At 40.9% G+C, this 24,382-nt stretch overlaps 1 protein-coding gene across 2 annotated transcripts in view; it reads right to left on the reverse strand.

Annotated features, from left to right (window-relative positions):
- Nucleotides 1–24,382, reverse strand: part of NCAPG2 (non-SMC condensin II complex subunit G2) — a 71,632-nt gene that overhangs the window by 39,860 nt on the left and 7,390 nt on the right. For both annotated transcript variants that reach the window (XM_046670594.1, XM_046670595.1), the window contains exons 5-13: nt 23,528–23,682; nt 21,214–21,348; nt 18,610–18,704; nt 17,462–17,531; nt 13,933–14,019; nt 11,420–11,515; nt 10,095–10,220; nt 5,077–5,256; nt 3,553–3,705 (exon numbers count right to left, since the gene is read on the reverse strand). In XM_046670594.1, the coding sequence (XP_046526550.1) occupies nt 3,553–3,705; nt 5,077–5,256; nt 10,095–10,220; nt 11,420–11,515; nt 13,933–14,019; nt 17,462–17,531; nt 18,610–18,704; nt 21,214–21,348; nt 23,528–23,682 (1,097 nt within the window). The remainder of the gene's footprint in view (nt 1–3,552; nt 3,706–5,076; nt 5,257–10,094; nt 10,221–11,419; nt 11,516–13,932; nt 14,020–17,461; nt 17,532–18,609; nt 18,705–21,213; nt 21,349–23,527; nt 23,683–24,382) is intronic.

Here is a 24,382-nt window from a genome sequence, read left to right on the forward strand (position 1 = left end):
GATAAGAAACCAAGGCTCAGAGTGACTCAACACAAACCAACGAATAGATTCACCCTTTACCTACTCTGCTGTGCTGCCTGCAACATCACAGAAAGGAGATGAGAGAGGCATGCAGGCCAGCACTGAAGTAGATATGTGAAGGGGCAGGGCCAACAGCTCCAGATTGCCGAGCCCTCAAATGCAGCCTCTCTGGGAGGCAGTGCCTCAGCAGCCTCATCACTCCTTCTCCAAGCATGCGCTGGTCAGCAGCAGGGGGCCACAGCTCCAGACTGCGAGCCCTAGAACGCAGCCTCTCTGGGGGGCAGTGCCTCAGCAGCATCATCACTGCTTCCCCAAGCATGCGCTGGTCGGCAGCAGGGGCCAACAGCTCCAGACTGTGAGCCCTTGAATGTAGCCTCTCTAGGAGGCAGTGCCTCAGCAGTAGCATCACTCCTTCCCCAAGCATGTGCTGGTTGGCAGCAGGGGGCCACAGTGAGAACTTGTGTTGGGCCACAATAACCATGGCATTAGCTGAATGTCAACTCCAGAACGTGCAAGCACAGCAACAGACAGATCCGCAGAGGGAAAAAGAAGAGAGGAGAAAGCCCTGTGCTTGAGAACTCAGTGGAGCCTTTCAAGCCTCAAGACCTCAGAGTTCAACCTGGCTGAATGACTACCCGTGAGAAACACCTTAACTCACAGCACAATGGCCCGACCAGGGAGGCTGTACCCAAAGAGAGGTTTTCCACAGTCTGTCCCCTTTCACTTTAAAAAGATGGCTCCTGGGGGCTGGCCCCGTGGCCGAGTGGTTAAGTTTGTGCGCTCCGCTGCAGGCGGCCCAGTGTTTCGTTGGTTCGAATCCTGGGTGCGGACATGGCACTGCTCATCAAACCACGCTGAGGCAATGTCCCACATGCCACAACTAGAAGGACCCACAACGAAGAATATACAACTATGTACTGGGGGGCTTTGGGGAGAAAAAGGAAAAAAATAAAATCTTAAAAAAAAAAAAAAAAGAACTAGGATCCAATATCCACAAATGCGTATTAAAAAAAAAAAAGATGGCTCCTGGAGACCACACCATCCTGAATGGGCACGAGCCACCTTGTACCACCAAATGCCGAGGTTCCAGGAACAATTCTCACAACTAACATTCCCTGCACGTCTGCCTTTCCAGAAACTCTGCACATTAGCTTGTTTGCTTTGATTCACTTTTCTAAAACAAAAAGCAGAACAATTCTGATTACTTCAGGATTCTCATTTGTTTTGTTTCAGTTACCTTGAGGTTTCATTTTACCCAAACATATCAACCACAGGTTGAGATCTACAACAGACAAGAACGTAACAAATGGGTAACTGGTGTTTCACTTCTAATGTTAAGAATAACTGTATATTAATAAACCTAAGATTCTTTTTAATAAAGAGGTTTCAATATCAGTAACTGTTAATTCAGCCTAAATCTCAGATATACAAGCGAGAAATGTAGAATTTCAAAATAAACAGTAAACAACTTGAAATTACTAACACTGACAATGAAAAACACAGACAGAAGCCTAACTAAGTTGGTAACTGCTCCTTCACCATACAATATAATTTTATTTAATTTTATTATCTAACATGTATCAGTCATTTGGCCCAGGGCCTCTGAGACTAAGACGCAGCTTTGGGCCCCTCTGAGCTCATCCCTCCATGGCTTACAAAGGAAATAAAAAGAAAGGGCAACTCTCATTCCTTCTAAAGCTATCTGCAGGAGACCATGACTGTGCAAATGTGTCCATGGGTAACACAGCACAACCAGTGCCTGATAGCCTAGCACACACTGCCCAGGTCACTCCCACCTGCTGGATGATCAGCCACCCCCGTTAGTTGCCTCTCCACGTGCCTGTCAACCTTGACCTTGATTTTCAAGGAGAATTAGCTTGTGTGCCCATCACAAACCTTCCAGAGATCTCACAGTTCAATCGCTCTGCCTTGATTTTGCAGAGCTAAGGATTAAGAGAAAAGAAGCACTTCATTAAAGCACTATGCTTTCTTTCTCTGCTCTTGCCAGTCCCCCAAATCCAGACCTTTTGTTCCTGTCTTACCTGGTCCCTCCCCCCGCCCCGTTCTCTTGAGTAGACTCATTAATAAACTGAAAACAATTGCTCTCTCCATTTCCTCACCAGCCGTTACTTCAATAACCCTTTGCAAACAGATTCACACTTTAAACACAATACTAAGCCAAAATTTTCCCTTTCAGATTCAGAACTATAGTTTTAACAGACTGTTCTAACAAATGCAATCAAAATTGCAGCTGGCTTTTTTGTTGAAACTAACATGCCAATTCTAAAATGTATATGTAAATGCAAAAGGCCTAAACCAGCCAAAGGGTTGCAAAAGAACAGCGCTGGGGGACTCACTGGACACTTCCTGGAAAGCAGCAGCAATCGAGACAGCGCCACCTCGCTAAGGACAAACAAACAGATCAATGAGACAGAACAGAGTCCGGAACAGACCACGCACAGCCAAATGACTTTCAACAAAAGCACCGAGGTATGACATGGGGTATTCCTACTACACAAGTCACACAAAATATTCTTTGTTGTTTTTTTTAAACATAAAAAAAATTCCCAGTTTGAAATTCAAAAAGCATAAAACAATGCACCTCCCATGCAGTGGTCAGGCCTCCCCAGCGCCCCATCCCTGGGTGTCCCATCCCCCTCACTCAGGCAACTGTTACTGATGCCTTGTTTGCTTCCAGGGATATTTTATGGGCATCTGAGAAAATATCTCTGTATGTTCCCCATTTTATGCAGCTGGCAGCACACTACACACGTCTACACTTGCTTTTGCTCTTACATGTTAGTGGTATTTCCATGTAAGCTCGTTCCCTTTCATGGCCACACAGCATTATTTCACTGCATGAACGCGCCACACGTCTGTGTGGCTGACCCGATGCTAATGGACTCTCAGGTTGTTCGCAAATCCTGTGCCGTGACAAAACGGCCTTTTAAAGTAATTTCAGAGAACTCCTGTGTGGAGGAAGGAAGCTCACAAATAATAATACCAAATAACAATGAAGAATTTCATAACTAACATTTTTAGCCAAAAGCGGAACAGAACTAGAGTTAAAGAAGAACATTCTCACTTCAATAGTTTACACCACGCCAAAATGTACATTATGATAAAACAAGTATCTCCTCGCTTCCCTCTATAAAACGTGGGGCTAGGAGGCATTTCATATTCAACATTTTTCAAAGTAGTATTTAAGTGCTTACTATGTGCCAAGTATTTAAATATTTCAACAAAAACTTTCATGCAAATGATAAAAATATAATTTAAGGCAGGGGCTGCTTACACTAACACCTTTCGAAAAGAAAATACACAGTGATGACATTCCTAGAAACTTCAATGAAAATCACAAACTAAATAAAATTTATGACACAAACAATTAGTAGGATATACCAGATTTCAATTAGTTAAAATGTTATTACTAAAACTCTTGGAATAAGAACTGCTTTGTGTTTTTGCTGATGAAAACAAATGCACTTATTGATTTCACGTCTTAAATAAGGGAAACCCTGTTCACTCTACCTTAGCAGCCCTCACGGCTTTAATCTTCAGCAGCATATCAACAAAAGCCACTCTCACTTTCTCTGAATTGTCATGGAGACTGTATTTTAGTGCTGGCAAAAGCTGTTCTAATAATGGGTGGCTTAATTTGTTATCCAAAATTATCGGCAAACACTACAAGAAAGGAGAAACATAAATAGTTCAGAATTAAAACATAAACAATAAAAAGTTCAGTAAAGAAAAACTCAGTTAAGAAAATATTCAGGGGCCAGCCCTGTGGCCAAGTGGTTAAGTTCACGTGCTCGGCGTCAGCGGCCCAGGGTTTTGCTGGTTCGGATCCTGGGTGCAGACCTAGCACTGCTCATCAGGCCATGCTGAGGAACCAGAAGGACCCACAACTAGAACATACAACTGTGTACTGGGGGGCTTTGGGGAGAAGAAGGGAAAAAAAGACTGACAACAGATGTTAGCTCAGGTGCCAATCTAAAACAAAAAAAAGAAAACATTCAATTCCATCTTTACCAGAACTACTAGTAAAAGAAATAAACGTACCTACAGAAAATAATACTTTCCTAAAAGTTTCATATAAAAAGCATACTTTTAATGAATTAGTATAATTTCAATGACTGATAATCAGTTCATCCATTGTTTCACTCAAATAAGATTAAAGCAGTTATAAAATAATTTTTCAATGCTTTCTCAGCTAAATTTTAAAGGATTTTTAGAGTTGAAAGAAACCCAGAACAGTTGCTGGTAGAGTGGGCTCCAAAGCCAGTTTGCGTCTAAAGTTGGTGTTCAAGAAGCCTTTTACATATTTTTTAACAGCCCCAAAATTCTGTTTCCTGACTTGATGTTGCATGAAAACCAGAGGGCATAGAGCCCCAGGACTGTCAGACTCGGACTCCGACATGGCTACACCCACACACCCCTCAGGTGGGCAGCCAAGCAGCCGGCCCGAGCGCAGTCCAGTACCAACTTGTCTGAAGCTCGGATGCGCCCGACCATCTTCTTTTCCCAGTTATTAGGAGAAAGGGTTTTATTTTTAAAGAGACCTTATACTCTAAAAATCGTACTGAAATATTTACAGATGAGCTGATATAATGTCTGCGATCTGCTTCAAAGTAACCATGTGGCAGACAAGGAATGGGGCTACAGATAAAAAAGAAGACTGGATACGTCCTGGTAACTGTTGAAGCTGGATGATTGGAGAAAGGATATTTTTGTAGGTTCTTATTAAAGGTACATACAGTATAGCAAAAAGGTCAATTTTCATGTATAATAATTTTTTCCACTTTTAAGTACATATAGTTACTATTCTAAAATGCTGTGCTCCCCCCACTAAAAACTAGTATTATTTCAAGTAGACAGTTTTTTGTAGAAATCACTTTCAATTTGGTTTTTAAGAACATTACTTTGATATACAACAAAAATGTCAATAGTGCTAATCTACGGAGCAGGATTGGGGGGATCATTACATTTTTCTTTCTCGGTATTTTCCACTATTCTACAATAAATAAATACTACTTATCTAATTTTGAATCTTACCTTAAAGACAGAGCAGCGTACGTCAGCTGAGCTCGTATCAAATGCCAGTTCCCCAGTTACTTTCTTGAGGAGATCAATAAGAATGGTTGGAGGCATCATTTCCCAGTATTTGGAAGTTATTTTACAAACACCAAGGATCCCTGTGGAACGGACCATCGGATAAGGATCTTCTAAAAGGCTCTATAAGTAGGAGGGGGAGAAAGGCTTAAAAATCTTAAATCTGTTCCCTTTACATCAATATTTGCTCTGCACATTAGCACTCAGGGCATTCACAACACAGACATTTCAAAGACTGGTCATGTAGACTCATGGATTTCCGATTAGCTATCAGCTCCATAGCCAAGTATTTAAGGACAGTCCAGACACATGTGGTGCCTTATGTGCCAGTCCCAGCCAGAGGACTCTGCTGACAGCAGGGCCTTGACACCAGCTCCACTTTCAGTGGGAAATACAGACTTCAGTTGATCTTAGCACACACAGCCTACGGAAACCACTCCCGTGAATTTCCAAAGTGCTGTAACGCACTCAGCCCAGAATAAAGTCACTCTACTTGTAATGAGTCAATCCAGGCCACGCTCGTCAGTGGGTGCTAACGGGACAAAAAGAGACAAGACATTATGCACCCCAAGGGAAGTATGCAAGTGTCATGAAGAATCTAACACAATAAACAAAATCCCTACAAAAACGTGACTCTCATCAACTCTATATCCCACTACAAATTTACAGGAAATACAAAGGGCAGGGAACACCGCAGGAATAGGTTCTGTAAAACTCAGACCATGGGAAACAAAAGAATAATTTGGTTTCTTCGACAACAAAAATAGCAAGATAACAATAACAAAAACAAAGAGAGAAAGAGGAAGGGATTGCTGGAGAGGGAACTGACAGTCCAAGAGATTTAAACAATTCATCGGCCAATCACAACGTATGGATTTTATTTAGACATAGATTCAAACAAAACTGGAAAAAAGTCACTGAAATATTGCTAAAAAAAAAGGACTAGATATTTGATGACATTAAGGAATCATTATTCATCTTTCTTTAGTTATGACAACGGTATGATTATACTTAAAAAAACAAAGTCCCTATCTTTTAACAATACCTCCTGAAGTATTTACAGTTGAAATGGTGTGACACCTCAGATCTACTTCCAAACAGGGGAAGAGGAGCTAGGTCAGGCTTGGGTCGGCAAGCACTGAGACGGTGTAAGGGGGTAGAGGTTCAATGCACCAGGCGCTCTATTTACAGAAACATAAAATAATTTTCACTCCATAATTAGAAAAAAAGAAAAGCTTCAAATTAGGATGAATGAGCACTTACTTCCACTCCTCCCCAAAATCTGACCAGACTGACAAATAAGAAAATAGAGACAACAATGCTGGAAACAAAAAGACTGCAAGATTCCTACAAGAAAGAAAGCAAATAAGGAATAGATTCATGGAGAAAGGAGCAGAAAAGGCTGTGAGCTGGACATTCCTACGCCCTGCATAGACTCAGGCCAGGCCCAAACCCCGGGTCAGGACTAGAGATGATACAAGGGCTGCAAACAATTCCCAGCACAGCGTGGTGGTTCAGGAGTGAGCACCTGCTCCCAGGGTAAACAACCGGCCAGGAAGAGTTCCCAAAATACACACTGCGGGACAGGAGCACAGAGGAGTAGTGACAATTGCAAAACCTCCACAGGGGAAACACAAAAGGAGAGAATGCCACCAGAGGGAAGGCTCCTCCCTACCTGCTAACGGTGGGGTCACCAGCCTGCCCATCCCTCATCCACAGAACCTACAGGGAATCCTATCTGCTGACACGTTTACCCACTCACACAAAACCACGACCAACTTAGCACTCAAGGAGGAAGCCTACTGAAGACACAGCTCTACAAGCAGAAAAAAACCCACGCCAACCACCAAATCAACCCAATCCTTTATTCAAAGATAAAAATGGACAAGTGAAGATGACAAATCATTTGAGAGAAAACAAATGGCAAGAAAAAAAAGAAAAAAAACAGAAGAAAACTCTAGCAATCTGAGGATCTAAATTTGGAATTCACAGGTTTTAGAGATTTTGTTTTCTATGAATTACTTACAATATTATTCTTCAAAAATATATTCTGGATAATCACCTTATAACCACATAGTCTCATACAACTCAGGGCCCACATCTGTTTCCAACCAATCACACTGTCACCAGATAATCACTCAAAACGGTGGCACTTAACTTGCAATGCTGTTTCTACGGGAGAAATCACTGCATCTCGACATCTACAGACACTCACGGGAGGCCTCAATTTCTTATCTTCAAAACAAGTCTCCATATTACTCAGGATTGAGAAGCACTAACAGAGCAAAGAGCGTGCGAGAACAGTCAAGGCACATGGAGGGTCCCAGAAAGTAATCATTGCTCTTATTTATCGGATTATCTCCTTCATCAATCCTCTTAAAAGACTGATTTCCTTTTACTCAGTACCTCATCCAATGCGGTCAACTCTTAACCAACACGCAGGCCAAGTCCGGCCTGTGCTTGTCTTTGTGTGGTCCAGCCCCGTGGCCAAGTGGTTAAGTTCACGCACTCTGCTTCAGCAGCCCAGGGTTTCACTGGTTCGGATCCTGGGCACAGACATAGCACTGCTCATCAAGCCACGCTGAGGTGGCGTCCCACAAGCCGCAACTAGAAGGACCCACAACTAGAATATACAACTACTCTAACATCTGCTGCCAATCTTCCTTCCCTTTTGCTTGAGAAAGATTAGCCCTGAGCTAACATCCGTGTCAATCTTCCTCTATTTTGTATGTGGGCTGCTGCCACAGTGTGGCTTGATAAGTGGTGTAGGCCCACATCCAGGATCCAAACCTGCAAACCAGGGCTGCCAAAGCAGAGCATGCCGGACTTAACCACTATGCCACGGGGCCAGCCCCTACCTACATCTACTATTTTTTAAATTTACAGGAATTAATTAGAATTTAATATTTCTTGTTCTGAACAAACATTTAACTGGCTTGAACAATTCTTTTAATTTTCCTCTTCCCTTAAAATCAAATAAAATAGCATTTAATAATTCTTACCTATTTATTTTTTTAAAGATAGGCACCTGAGCTAACCACTGTTGCCAATCTTTTGTTTTTTGCTTTTTCTCCCCAAATCCCTCCAGTACATAGTTGTATATTTTAGTTGTGGGTCCTTCTAGTTGTGGCATGTGGAACGCCACCTCAGAGTGGCCTGATGAGCGGTACCATGTCCGCGCCCAGGATCTGAACCAGTGAAACCCTGGGCCACTGAGCAGAGTGCACGAACTGAACCACTTGGCCATGGGGCCAGCCCCTAATAACTTTTATTTTTTAAAAGGTTAATAAAACTAAAACAAAACTCAGGATGATTAATCCAAATATAGATTACTCTGTGTTCCAATCTTAATATGGTTGAGTTCCTTTGATTCTAGCAAGGATTTAGAATATCTTTCAGGTGTTTTCTCTAATAAGAATTTGCCATTCCTATGTGTAATTTTTTTCCACCGTAAAATAATTATTTCATAAGTCCTGCCTCTTAAACTTATTAGCATGTACATATTACACAATTGCTAAAAAGCCATTAGCCTTCATATCTTGGAAACATTTTTATTCATATGATATTTCTACCAAATATGATGTTCTCACAGTAAGATTCCTTTAATTTACAATTAATATAATTTACAGCTGGCCCGGTGGCACAGTGGTTAAGTTCAAACGCTCCATGTCGGTGGCCCAGTGTTCGCAAGCGCGGATCCCAGGCGCAGACCTACACACCGCTCATCGAGCCATGCTGTGGCAGCAACCCACATACAAAACAGAGGAAGACTGGCACAGATGTTAGCTCAGGGACAATCTTCCTCACCAAAAATAAATAAGTAAATAAATAAAAAGTGCAAGTTTCTTATAGTTTTTTGACTAAAACCTACCAAACTCTAGTTTTAGTTTGCAAAGCAACATTTGCCCCACAAAATTAACCATCATCCTCAAGGAATTTTAGATACGTATACACGTAGGTAAGGCACTCATGGCAAAACACTAATGACTGTTCATTTCAGGGGTCTGTGCGTGTCTGTGTGGGGGGTGTTTATATATATATATATAAGTGAATGCATGCATATGCATGTATGTGGGTGCATATGTGTGTATGTACATGTGTGTATGAAAAGGTAAGTATACACATATGCATTATACTTTTATGTCTACTTTCTGCATGTCTGAGTTTTTTTACAATACATCAGAAAAAAAACAAACAAAAGGAAGTATTTTAGGAGTGCCATGGGTAACCATCATTATCATGGTATTTTTGCTACAGCTTCCTAAAATTTTGCTCTACTAACTAGGACAACAAATAATATTTTTTAGCTTGTGTTAGGAAACCCTGCAAATGTCAGGGAACAGAGACAAACAACCAGAGGCTACCACTCTCCAGCTAGATGAAAAAGATCCACAATATCCCTTGGAGATAAATGTCACATTCTAATGTCTTAACATCTCATTTGAGAAATCAGTCATCTGAAAAAACCTATTTTGACAAGCATTATTTGTAGTCTCACCTTAAAATACAATCAGAGTTTGTTCACTCATACTACCCACAACTTTATAGTAGGTAATACCACCACCCGTAATTCACAGAAAAAGGCACAGAAAAGTTAGTGACCTGCCCTAAGTTACACAGCTTAAATGAGAGAGGAAATCAAGCCCAGGATGTGTCTTAACCACTATGTCATACTGCCTCTCTGCCGAGGAAACAAGAGTACACATAAAACATTTAAAACTATATAAAGTAATAAACAACTAGGTGTTCCAAAGGAGATAAGAGGAAGAAGAAAGGATACCGCGGGTCCACGCTGTTGCAGAAGTTACCAGGGAGAGAATGGACTTCCTTGAAGAAGGTCAATATCTGGAAAGCTTGCCCTTGGGGGGCCAGTGCACAGGCAGTTACGAGGGATGACCAGGATGCACATCAGGCCTAGACAGAGCTAAAGCCGTAGGAGCTCGACCACATGAAATACGTACATAGAGTTCTTCAAATTGCTTCTGAATTTCACTATCCATTTCAACAGCATTAAAGTTAGGATCCCTAATAGGAAATGCTTCAACGAACAACAGTGCAGCATTTGACCGGACTTCAGAGTTTCTGGCCTAGAATAATAAAAGAAGAGTGTTTCAGAATAGAAAGAGATGACATTCAAGGGCTTCAGTATAGAGTTCCTAAAGTAACGTTTCTAGTATCTCAATATAGACTTATTTACAAATTAAAGACAATCATAACATTTAAATTGACCAAACTTGTGAGATCTTCCTTAAGTCACACCAAACTCTCAATTTAATGTCGAATGTTGAGAGATATTAAAAGATCTGTTTCCTTCCTTCAGAGCCCTCCTTGTGGCATTAACAGTGACCATCATATCCCACGCCTGACACCAGAGTTACCTGCAGTGAAAATTACTCATGTGTTCATTTGAACACTTCTTAGAATATTACCACCCTGTTCCCCCATCACCAGCAGGAGGTCCTGAGGACCAGGACAGTCCAATTAGCTCTGCAGACCTTCCAACACCTCTGCTGGTTTACTTAGCACAACTACTCCCCTTCCAACTGTGTAGTCAGCACTAGACTAATTCAGATTCCTAGTTTAACGGGCCTAAAAACCATGAGCTTTTGGGCCAGCCCGGTGACGCAGTGGTTAAGTGCACATGTTCCACTTCGGCAGCCCAGGGGTTGCTGGTTCAGATCCCAGGTACAGACATGGCATCACTTGACAAGCCACGCTGTGATAGGCATCCCACATATAAAGTAGAGGAAGATGGGCACTGATGTTAGCTCAGGGCCAGTCTTCCTCAGCAAAAAGAGGAGGATTGGCAGCGGATGTTAGCTCAGGGCTAATCTTCCTCACAAAAAAAAAAAAGTGAGTTTTTTTCTTTGTTTTGTTTTTTGGTGAGGAAGCTTGTCCCTGAACTAACATCTGTTGCCAACCTTCCTCTTTTTGCTTGAGGAAGATTATCCCTGAGCTAACATCTGTGCCAACCTTCCTCTATTATGTATGTGGGATGCTACCACAGCATGGATTGATGAGCAGTGTGTAGGTCCATGCCTGGGATCCAAATCTGCAAACTCTGGGCCGCCAAAGCAGAGCACACACAAACTTAACCACTCTGCCACCAGCCAGCCCCTAAAAAATGTTTTTAATAAATGAATAAAACATTCATCCCCAAATTTCACAAAGTTCCCAGTCTCTAGTTTTATTTTTACTACTTATTACAATTTTGAATTCGAGTATGCTAAATTCAAAAGCATAATTAGTACATTCCAAACATGGATAGAGTACTTAACAGGCATACCTTTAATCCTCTCCAAAGGATGGGCTTATATAATCTATAAAGCATCTCTTCCACTCCCTGCCGAACTTTCTTTTGATGGTGAAAATAACTCAGCACCTAAAAGCCAAAACAAGAAGAAAAGAAAGATAATGCTGTTTTTAAAAAAAAGCATTTAAGGTCCTACTTTGAAAAAACCAACAAGGAGAACAGGCTGTTCTCTCCACCAAAACAGGCAGTCAAGTCTCAACAACTCTTTCCTAAGAGTGACTACAGTGGATAGATATATTGACAGTACTAAACATGGTTAATCATGTGAAAGAAACCTATGGGAGAAATACAGATCAATGACCCTGTGCTATAAAAAGGTCTGGGTTCTAGTTTCCACTCTTCCACCAACAGCTACGTAACCTCATAAAAAAATCACTTAAACCTCTGACCTTCAGGGTAAAATGGAATAGGAGAGTGTAAAGGAGCCAGGCTGGGCAGTCTCTATAGCCCATTCTGGTTCTAAAACGTGCTGGCTGCCATCTCTTTTGTTCTAAGAATCTATAACGGGCATCCAAAAGAGGCCTATGTCTCAAAGTGGGTCTCACTGCCTAGTGATCCTTCACAGTACAAGCTTAATTCAGATATGAAACTCCCAAAACCTATGAATAAGCAGAAAACAGACCACTCTTTCAGCCTTCATTCCTGTTCTCCTCTACTCCCTTCTTTACCAGCCAGTATCTTCCTGCCTCTCTTCACAGACTTGTCCCCAACAACAATCAATTTTCCCTTATTTCCTTAATCTACAACTCTTGAAGCTGAAATTATATTAGTGAAAAATGGAAAATAAAAAGTTAAAGAGACTATAAAACAACAGCCTATACTTGACGTGAACTTGAATCAACTTTACCCTAAAAGAACTACAGTCTGGGGACTCTTTTTCTGATTGTCAATTCTTTACTTAGGAGTTTTTATTGATGGTGGTAAATGGAATTAGTCTATAGTTCTTTGTGTGTACAACATTATCAAGTTTTGGTAGCAAAGGTATCCTCACTTCATAGAAAGATTTATAAACAGCTTGATTGAGATATAACTCACATACCATAAAGTCACTCTTCTAAAGTCTGCAACTCCATGGGTTTTAGGATGTTCAGAGCTGTGCAACCATCACTGCTATCTAATTTTAGAAGATTTTTATCAACAATACAGGGATTTGTACTTTCAAATGACTCTCGAAGCATTCCTGAAGCTTATTTCATGTCAATAAAATGATTTACCGTATAAATATGATGTTTATAAAAAAAAGAATTTGAGGGAAAAGGCATAAAGTGTTATAAGCAGTGATATCAAGTACTTGGAGTTCAGGAATACATTTCATTTGAAAAGTGAAATTTAGTATTCTTCTTTTTAATTCCTTCTGTGCATTTTCCCATAAATTCACCAAATAATGATATCTATACTTATAATATCTTAGACTGCCACAGCAGAAAATCAGATATGAAAAAAAGGCTTTCATTATTTGCTAAGAGTGAAGCAAGTGTGTCACAAATTTGTACAGTTTAACATGATGCCATCGTTATGACTAAATAGATTCTGAAACATCAAATCATATATGTGAAATAATGACCCAAATGGACCTAAAACTTACTCAAGCCACACTGGGAATTGGGGGCCGGGGGGGCAACTGGATATATTTATCTCTGGGTTCTTTATCTCTGGATAACTCAAACTAAATCATCAATAACATTAAAAGAAAAGTTTTTGTATCCATTCAAATAATATAATATCCTACTATATACTATATACTAAAATATACTAATATACTTAGTATATTTATATTCTACAAATAATAGCAATTTCACCATACAAAAAGGTAAAGAGGTAGTCTTTGTTCACCTAGCTTCTTGACACATAGTTGCCAAAACTGACCACAAGCAGAGAAGGCATCACCTTGGAGTGAGGAAACTGATCAACACAACAGACCAGTTTCTCCAGTTTCTCCTGCCAGGGTCATTATGACTATCAAACACCTCTCGGCGTAATAATCACACTGATAGCAGAGCCTGATTTAGTTAGACTACTAATAATATAGGGATAAAATGTACATCTAAATTCTGAGATTACCTTTTAAAAACAAAATCTCACTAAGAGAGCTATCAAAACATTTATTCCATTTGGTTTGCAGAATACCAAAATGGAAATTTAATGTATGAAAGTAAATAAAAATAATTTCAAATATCCTCTTTTTTGGAAAAAGTATACTCTCAGAAAGTGATGATTCTGAACACTTTTATGTCAAAGAATTTAATTAAAGATTGCTTGAATAAAGTTCTGACACCTTAACAGTCTTTGCTCTCCTAATTAAGACTTTCGTGGCAAGATAAAACTGCCAGATGCCAAAGATCACAATTCTGAGAAGTCCTTTTAACTGATGCCTGTGAAAGCTTAACTTAATTTTTAAATTTAACAAAAACAATTATCAAAACACAAGAAAGATGAGACACTATTTAAGAAGCGCACAGTCAATTCCGGAAAAGTGCCTCACTCACCTCACGCACTTTGGAGTGCACTGGGGACCTCCTCGGAAGGTGAATCCCATGGTACATGAAGTCCTGGATGCAGTCATTTTCAATTGTCTGCAATGACAAACGCAGGTAAGCACCAGGTGTGTGTGTGCGTTCCGGCACGACAGCACAGTGCAGCAGCTTTAGTACAAAAGAAGAATCTGATCTATTCACCTTCCAGTCCTTGAGAGAAAAAACTGGATCCTCTCATGAGAGCTTTTCTACTTTAAGTCTCCACCTCCTAGAATTCCTTTAGTTCTCATATACCAAAGACAATGCTTAGTTCCTTATATCTAATTTGATGAAATACCAAATTTGTGCTAAGCAGCATGGTAAGCTCACCCCTACCACTCAAGGCTAGTTCCAGCCAGACGGCTCAGAGAGGGCGTGTGGCCAGGGAGCCCCCTCTAAGTCACTGACAATCCCAGAAGACTGGATCTGTTCCAAGAGCCTCCCCAGAACAGACACGGAATGACCTCTGAGGTGGGGCCAGGACTCCAAACCGACTGAAACAAGACCCTTCAGGGCTGCCAAGGGGAGGGCCGGGATGGGGTGAGGTGTGGGCACTCCTTGGCTAACCTAGAACACTGAGGGGCCTCCAGAGTGCAGCCACTGAGGCAGGTCAACTGCCAGGAGCAGCCCAAAGCCCCACGGACCACAGGCTCTGTCACCCTGGACCCTGCCCTCATGACGGGGTTGCATGGAGCTAGGGAAGGACATAGGAAAGGCTTGCTACTGATATCAACCTCTTCTCCTTTATCTCTGAAAATATTTCTTTCACCCGAAGCCACCAATAAATCTCAGCACCACGACACGGGGAACCACACACTGTCTGACTTGTCATGAAATATGAGACACTCACACCACCTGTCAAGTGTCTGTGCCACAAAAGTCGAAGCTGTAGAGTTAAGTACCAGAATGTGGACATTCTACTGGACGACGACCCAGCTTCTTGAACATACCAGTAGCATAGGTTTTGAAAAAAAGAAAAGGAGGGAACAAGGAATGCTCTAAGAGATTTAAATGATATAACAAGCAAATACCAGGGGGACTTGAATCCCAATTCCAAAAAAACTGTAAAAAGATGTTTTCGAAACAAAGCAGAGAAATTTAAACAGGGCCTGATTATTTTAAAAAATACCCACAAATTACCGCTAATTTTGTTAAGCAGGATAATGGCATTGCATAACCATATTTTTTAGAGATGCATACTTATGGACACGGAAATGAGATGTCATGTCTAGAATTTGCTTTAAAAACTTGAAGCATGGGGGCCAGCCCCGTGGCTGAGCGGTTAAGTTCGCAACCTCTGCTTCAGCGGCCAGGGGCTTTGCCAGTTCAAATACTGGGTGCGGACATGGCACCACTCATCAAGCCATGCTGAGGCGGCATCCCACATGCCACAACTGGAAGGACCCACAACTAAAAATACACAACTATGTACCAGGGGGCTTTGGGGAGAAAAAGGACAAATAAAATCTTTAAAAAAAAAAAAAAAAAAAACTTGAAGCAAGAGAGGAAAGAGGGAAGGGAGTGAAACTAAGAAGTACAAATTACTGTACTAATTTGGTACGTATCTAGTCAAATAATTAAGTTTTTAATTACAAACTCCCATTTTTTTAAATCACTATCAGAAAAAAGGGGGACAAATATTCCTTCATGTGAACAAGTTTCATGCAGCAATAAAACAATGCAAAAAAATGCATAACAATGTCCTGGTTTTACGCTTTTGCTTAAAAATTACACACTGTAAAACGATTCTATGAGTTATCAGCAGGGGAGTACAAGAGATAATTTTTTGTTTCCTAGAAGTAGAGGTCAGATAAACCCTGGCAATATCAACCAAGCTTACACTGGGCAGGAGAGCAGAAACAAACTTCAAGCATCAGGTAACCTCCCCCTCAGCCTGCACAGCAACTCCCCCCAGGTCAGGGCCTGCTCCCAAAGAGGAAAGACACTTTTTTGACTTAAAGAGTAAAAATTTTACTCTCAGAGGGAAAGAAAACATTTGAGAACCTAGTATTAGAAAAATATAAGAGATATCAGACAAAGATACCTTCTTTTGATCTTTTTCCCAAAAGGGCCTTTGAATGTTTCATTATGATTGTGAACTATATAGTCATATCTTCATCATATAGATATTACACAGTCATTAAAGGTTAGCCATATTCAAAATGACTGTCTTTAAATTCTCAAAAATCATGTAACGGCAGAGGTGGCTTGAGGTTCCCAAGTAGGACTGTCCAACAGAAACAGAATGTGAGCCACAAATGCAATTTTAAATTTACCAGTGGCTACATTAAAAACGGAGAAAAGAGGGGCCGCCCAATGGCACAGCAGTTAGGTTTGCATGCTCCGCTTCAGTGGCCCACCGTTTGCCAGTCTGAATCCTGGGCATGGACCTACACACTGCTCATCCAGCCATGCTGTGGCAGCGTCCCACATACAAAATAGAGGAAGCCTGGTACAGATGTTAGCTCAGGAACAATCTTCCTCACCAAAAAAAGGCAGAAAAAAGAAACAGGTAAAATTACGTCAATAATATATTTTGCTTAGCCCAATATATCCAAAACACTATCATTTCAACATGCAATCTCTCTCTCTCTCTCTCTATGTATATATCTTTTTTTTTTTTTTCCTCTGAGGAAGGTTCACCCTGAGCTAACATCTGTGCCAACCTTCCTCTATTTCATATGTGGGTTGCCGCCACAGCACCGCCGCCAACAAGTGGTGTAGGTCTGCACCCAGGAACCAAACCTCAGCCACCAAAGCAGAGCACACCGAACTTAACCACTAGGCCACAGGGTCAGCCCCTGTAATCAATATTTTAAAGAAATATTCATGAGATATTCTACATTCTTCCTTTTCCACACTCAATCTTCAAAATCTGGAATGTTTCTGGGGCCAGCCCTGTGGCCGAGTGGTTAAGTTCGCGCACTCCACTTCGGTGACCCAGGGTTTCGCTGGTTCGGATCCTGGGCACGGACATGGTACCACTCATTGGGCCATATTGAGGTGGTGTCCCACATATCACAACTAGAAGGACCTACAACTAAAATATACAACTAGGTACTGGGGGGTTTGTGGAGAAAAAGCAGGAGGGAAAAAAAAAACAAGACTGGCAATAGTTGTTAGCTCAGGTGCCAATCTTTAAAAAAAAAAAGTCTGGTATGTTTCTTACATTTATAGCACATCTCAATGCAGACTGGCCAGATTTCAAACAGCCAATACACGTGGCCGGACAGTAGAGGTCTAGAGCTACCAAAATGATAAAGGGTAAAATCCCGATTTCACTCAAACTGCGTGCATATCTCACCGAGCATAGGTATCTTGGGGCTGTACTCAAGCACGAAAATGAACATGAGGGAGAGTGAAGACGACGTCACATCTCTGTGACACAGGTTCTTATTATTTGGCTTTATTTTGACAGACAGCACCAACATAGACCCTTCCATGATTATTTATTAACTAGAAAATAATAATAATGTGTAAACATTTAACAAAATGAACATACCTCTAATATTTTCCCTGAAGCCTTTTTCCAAGCTCTGAAATAAATTTCTGCAATGTGTACCATCAAAGATCTATTTAAATAAAAATTAAAAACTTTTAATACAAGTTCACAGAATTATACTTTTAACGTATATCATTTCAGATTACTCTTCTATCCTAGGGAAGAAGAGATTCGATTTAGACTAGAGCTTTGCAAACTATCTATAGTAGCAGAAAGTAGAAAAAGGAGAAAGTTTTGAGAAGAACAACTGAATTATCAAACTATTTTCTTCCTTCTCAGTCAAGGCTTCCTCAGAACTTTTATTTTCTGTCAAACTATGAGAATACAAGCCCAGAACCAAACTCTTAGGTAAAAAACATTTAAATATAAATAAATTTTTGACTTGGAGTCATTTTGGGTTTTCCAGGCTATTAATTCCCTCAGGTTCGGAGAGCCCTAAAATACCAGAGTGGATTTCAGGATCATGGTTTAGAAATCTCTCGGTTCAATCCAAATACTCTGCAAATAAAGAGACAGGAGGAAGCATTCTAGTAAACAGCAGGAGCTTTGCAAGTAGAAATCCAGAACCAAATTCCAAGCCAGTATTTACACAGCTGCCTGACAGAGGGAGGTCCAGGAAGCAAGCTCACCTTGAGAGTGTGAGGATGCAATTTAAAAAGCAGACTGAGCACTCAGCCCAGAACACATTAAGCGCCCAGCCCTGTCCCTGGCAAACAGTGAACAGGCCATGACAGCTTGACCACTGTTGGGTCCAGGAGGCTGGGAGCTCGGCCAGAGCGCATCTGAGACTTCCCCACAGGGCTCTTCACACCACACTCCGGGCAAACCGGCCAGGAGGCACCACTTCAAACGGTATCAGAAGTGTAGTGACACAGGCTTGATTGGGATTGAGGCTGAGATTTAACTGGTAGATAATCTATTTATAGAACTACCACAATTAAAATCCTAATTTCAATGTCACTAGTGAAAAAGAATGATCTCCTATAGCAGGAAAAAAACTATCCAGTGATACAACACTACATAATAAATAATTAAGAGATAATTTCTAAAGCTTCTAACACATTAATATAACTTGAAGGTCAGGTCAAATAGGATCTTTCAAAACCAGATTAAGATACCACAAAATATTAATTACTTTTAATACTTACTTTTGTAATCCCTGTAACTGGTTCTTAATGGTCCCATGGATCATTTTAATAAAACTTATATTCCAATTGAAGAGAGAACTAAGAAATCTTCTCCCCTATAAATTAAAAAATAGGATATAGGATATAATGTTAAAATTGCAACCAAATAAAAAGTTCCCAGTAACTAGAAAACAAACCAAGAATCCTTTTTGGATGTTTAATAATGCTAAAGTTTGCTATTCCTAAGAAAGGAAGTGTACATAATTATAACTTAGAATTTACACACTGAAGTTGTGCTGGGAAAAGCACCTCCGGTGGCAGCTCCTGTGTGGGGACAGCAGTGGGAGTCCCAGAGAGACAGCCAGGCAGCAGGGCTTGGGCCTCCCCTCTTGAGGGTCGAGCAGCAGACACCCTTGAGCTCCTCCCTTGCTCCACCACAGGATTACACAGACAGACATTTACCATGCTGCCCAGCAGCTAAGTTAAATGGTCCTGTCATTCTGGCTCTGTCATGGATATCTACATAACCTAAAATCAAAGAATGCTTGAAATCCAGCATTTTGGGGTGGGAATGGAATTGAACACCAGTTCATGTCATCTTTTACACATAAGAAAATTGAGGACTTGTAAAGTTAAGAGGCTAAGTGTTTGCAAGCTACAATTCTCAAATACATGCAGTCCCTAAGCTATAAATGTCATACATATATCATGTAATGTTAATTTATATGCAAGCTACTAGATTACACAGATGACCATAAAAGCAAAAATACAGTATTTACACTCTGGAGAGTGCATGAAATACATCTGCCAAGAATCCTCCCAGTGAACAGCACCATTCTCTCTTCGTCACTCACCAGCACACCACTACTGTCTCTGGAGTCCTACAGAAATGCCACACACTGGTACAAATGGCAGGGGAACCATGCTTGAAACAGCCAAGTTAAAAACAAAAGTATTCACTGGAAGTAATTTGCCAGTAGAGTACAAGATATTTATTGTTTACCCAGAATGACCAGAAACTGACCTGACTAAATTAATGACTGATTAGGAAACTAAGTTTAGATATCTTAAATTCAAAAGAGCATACCAATTCTTAAGAAAAGGAAGTAGTAACATGCACACGTGTGTATTTATGTCTATGCTATGTACTGACACATACCTATAAGTTAAACAAATGCAATTCATCAACTGCCAACGTCTAAGTCAATACAAACAAAGTTTGTCTGAATCCACTCTTCACTTCTTTACTCTTCCCAAATTTCATAACAATCCCTGGAGATGCTTAGGGCACAGGCCAGGCATCTGCACCTTCTCCAACAAGGATGAGGAACAACAGCAATAAGCACAATCAGAGCACCTCCGGCCTGCTCATTACCTGCCAGGCGCCACTTGATAGGCTCTGCACGCAGCCCACATGTGCTCCTCACTGGAGTCCTGAGAGAGGGCAACTGTCGCTCCTGTTTTACAGGAGATGCTGAGGTTGAAACTAGTCTGACCAAGGTCACCACCCATAAAGTGACTGGACAGGGATCTCAACACACCCTGGGAGCCCAAGGTCTTGGTCAGTACGGTCAGTAATCACATATGGCTCCTTAACCTAGCTGGCTGGCAACAGTGCACTGTGGATCGGTCAAATTCTGTCTCTACCACTGATTAGCTGTGAGACCTTGAGCAACTTCTTCATTCGTGGGCCTCAGAACTGGTATTCATCCTGCTCCTCTGGGAGGAGGGATGACTTCCTCCTTCTGCCTCAAATATGTGTCTGCTAGGCCACAAGCAATCAAAAACAAAGGCTATATTCTACAATATAAACAATATTCTTCTTTGCACCCCTAGCCTGGGAATATCATCAACGTTCAGTAAATGACTACAGAAGAATCCTAAGACACAGATCAGCCACGTCCAATGGAACTATGCAAGCCACTCTAATTTTTAATTCTCCAGTAGCCAAATTAATAAAAGTAAAAGATTAATTTTAATAATATATGTAAGCCAATATATCCAAAATATCATCACTTAAATATGTAATAAATATATAAAAAGTATTGAGATATTTTACATTCTTTTTTCATCCTAAGTTTCAAATCCATATGTATTTTACACTTAAGGTCACAATTCGACCGGCTACCTTTCTTGTGCTCAGTAGCCACATGTGGGAGTGACCACCAGAATGGACAGTGCAGCAGTGGCCAGAGGCCTCTCTTTGGATTTGGGTGATGGGTAGAAAAAAGAAATACACAATGGTGTGTGATGATGGTTTTGAGTATATGCCAATTAACCTGCAATTAGGGTAGAGGGTCAGATCTGATCCATGGGGAAGTGCTTTCTCAGCCTTATTTTTAATCTTTCTTAATTTAACATGCAATCATGGTTCCTTCAGGATTCACAATGCCACCTGTTACCATCTGATTTAATGATGAAATAAGCAATGACTTGTAAAATGTTTGCTTAATATTGCCATGCAGTAAAAATGACGTATAATAAACGAAATAGCTCTTGATAGCTAAGTTGACTCTCTCATTAACATTAAAACACTGAGCAGGGTACAAACAGCAACCACATGAGCTCAGGAGAACATCCACTCAAAAGCAGTTCAAACACACCAAAAAAGAAAAACCTATTTACCTCTTCTTTCTTGATATAATTAACATTTATGAAGCACTCAAGTAGCATATCTTTAATTTCTCTACTTTCCTCCAAATCATAATCAAAGCAATATAAAGCTTGATGAATATGCCAAAGCCGACATATGTTAACACCCTAGGAATGACATAAAAAAGAAAAACAGAGTTTTTAAATAAGGTACATTTCAAATTAACGATAAGAATATTTTATATCATAAATAATTACAACTCTAGATTATTCATCAAAAAGGAAGAAATAATGACAAGAGAAAATAGATTTTAAGTTGTGAATACCACTTATAGCTCTCAAGAACATTTTTTTAAAACACAGGCAAAAGCAGATAGAAATACTGACACCCAGCACTGCCAGGCAGTGTTCTGGGTGATGATGAAGATGTCTGAGTCTGCACAAACTGGTGCAGTAGCCATTGGCCACATCAGGCTATGGGGCAACTGAAATGGGACTGGTGCAACTGAAGAACTGAATTCTTAATTTTCTTAACTTTAAATTAAATTTAAATTTAAATAACATCATGTGGCTAGTGGCTACCGTATTGAAGAGCACACCTGTAGAATACTACAAAGACATTAAATAAAGTCTAGATTTAAAAGCTAAACAAAAATGGCAGGGAAAATGGATTTTAAAAAGATCAATAGGGTTGGTCCAGTGGTGTAATGGTTAAATTTGCACACTCCACTTCAGTGGCCTGGGGTTCACCAGTTTGGATCCTGGGTGCAGACCTAGCACCACTCATCAAGCCCTGCTGAGGCAGCGTCCCACACAGAAGAATTAGAAGGACCCACAACTAGGATATACAACTGTGCACTGGGTCTTTGGGGAGGGAACAAAAAGGACAAACAAATGATGGCTTACACAAACAAGAGTTTTTCATCACTCTATGGCCAGCAGGGAAAGTGAGATAGCTAGCTGAGGCTGCATAAACCCGAATCCTCCTTGGAGGCCACAGTGAGACAGACCTCCCACGGACGGGGGCAATGTGAATAGGTACGAGCTTTCTAGAAAGTTGTTGGCAATGTGTTTCAAGAGCTCCAAGCTCAAACCTCCAAGCCTCAAACTACGAATTTCATTTCTAGGAACCTCTCACAAGGAAATAAAGATTACAAGGGAGGAAGTCAAAGAGAAATTCCTAAATATCCCTAAAACAACAAAGACCACCTTGGGTGGTGGAATTGTGGATGATTTTTATCTTCCTCATTTTCCCTTTCTTTCATTTGTCTAATTTTCTAGGATGAACATAAGCATCTGTTGCTGTCTTGATAAGGGAAAAACTGTTCTTTTTCTGGATTTCTGAACTGTACACCAAAGATTAAAGGATGAGAAACAGCCCAAGTCACATCCAATCGTCAAACACGCTCTCTGTTGGCCTGGTGGGAACTTCCTCAGATCTGGGCTGAGGTCTGAAACAGTCCCACCCCACCTGCCTTTCTGCCCACCCCCACGGAGTGGCACCTGAATCTGGGTCTGAAGGCTCTCCAAGACGACTCCTGCCCCTCTGTCCATCACCACGCACATCCAATCCCGTCCAATCCCCTCGTGGGATCTGCCTCTCAGAAGACCACACCAACACAGGCAGCTACACCCAATCGCCTATCTCAGTGTCTCATCCCTTCTTTGCTACTAAAAAGATCCCCACTTTTGTTAACAGTGGCAACGTATCCCTTTAAAAGCTCAATCTCCATTTGCAGATGTGGCCAGGTGACAGACTCTGGCCTTGGATATAAGCAGAGAATTTCTGAGAAGGTCTGGCCCTTGCTGTTCCCCTGCCTGGAACTCACACAAGAAGGCGGAGGTTGGGGCTGGCCCCGTGGCCAAGTGGCTGAGTGGTTAAGTTCGAGTGCTCCGCTTCAACAGCCCAGGGATTTGCCGGTTTGGATCCTGGGCACGGACATGGCACCGCTTGTCAGGCCATGCTGAGGCGGCGTCGCATATGCCTCAACTAGAAGGACCCACAGCTAAAAATATACAACTATGTACCGGGGGGCTTTGAGGAGAAAAAAGAAAAATAAACTCTTTAAAAAAAAAAAAAGGGAGAGGTAGAGTAGCTGCCTTGCAACCATGAAGCAACACAAGAGAGGACAAGGCCCACACACCGAGGGAGAAGAGGAGACAGCCTGCATACGACCACCACGTGGAGCTGCTGCCCACCCCAGCGCCCACCTCCAAACTGCTTACAGTTCAAAAACCCTGCTGTGGAGGCCACTGCAGTCAGCCCACTCACAAGCAAGCACAACTCCTAACTGATATAAAGACACACACTTTTTAGTAAAGTATATATTTTAAAAAGTAAACGTACTGTTTTAGTCTCGAGACTCTTCCTTAACAGCATGATAAAAGCCGTCTTCCCCATGTCTTCTTTGGCAGGCAGGCCTTTCTCCCACCACATAACACACAGATCCTGAATGGAACTCTGCAGCTTCCGTTCAGATTCAGGTAACGCATATAAAATACCTGAAACAGAGCACAGTGACTGTTCAACTAGTAAAGTAAATCAGTATTAGTTCAGGTTCAATAGTGTAGAGCGCTATGACTTACAAAGGTCCATTAAGCAAAAATTAGTTTAACTCACCAAAGATTTATATACATTATTTATAGAATACAAATGATGTTAATTAAAAAAATTGTTTTACTACTGTTATAAAGGCAGATCCAGTAGAATAGAGAATTTTAGAACTGGAAGACTAAAAGAGGTCATATTGCCCAAACCCTTAATTTAAGAGAGGCAGACATCGAGGCCACCCAAGTGTAAGCGCAAGGACGCCCATGGGAACACTTAACCCCAGAGCCAGGTCAGGTCTACTGATGGCTAATCCACTACAACTATCCCTCAGTGTGCTGGCCTCAAAGTATGGCTCATTGGTGAAAACAAGTAAAATCAACTATTATAATGAATACAAAAACTGCAGTGCTTTTATTAACAGAAAAGCTCAAGAATTAAATTATTAATAATGTGCTCATAATTATAATCCATAGATATCTGAATGCCATTATACTAAAGTAAAATTCCCAAATTAATGGGAAGTTGGGAGCAACTACAGTATTAGCACTAATCATTTTATGCAAGTTATGTGGCAACTGTGCAAATAAACAAACTGGTAGTAACACTCACAACACATTTCGGAGCTTTTTTGTATTGATTAGGGATGACTTC

Source organism: Equus quagga, chromosome 8 (assembly GCF_021613505.1).
Source record: "Equus quagga isolate Etosha38 chromosome 8, UCLA_HA_Equagga_1.0, whole genome shotgun sequence".
Classification (NCBI taxonomy): Eukaryota; Metazoa; Chordata; class Mammalia; order Perissodactyla; family Equidae; genus Equus; species Equus quagga.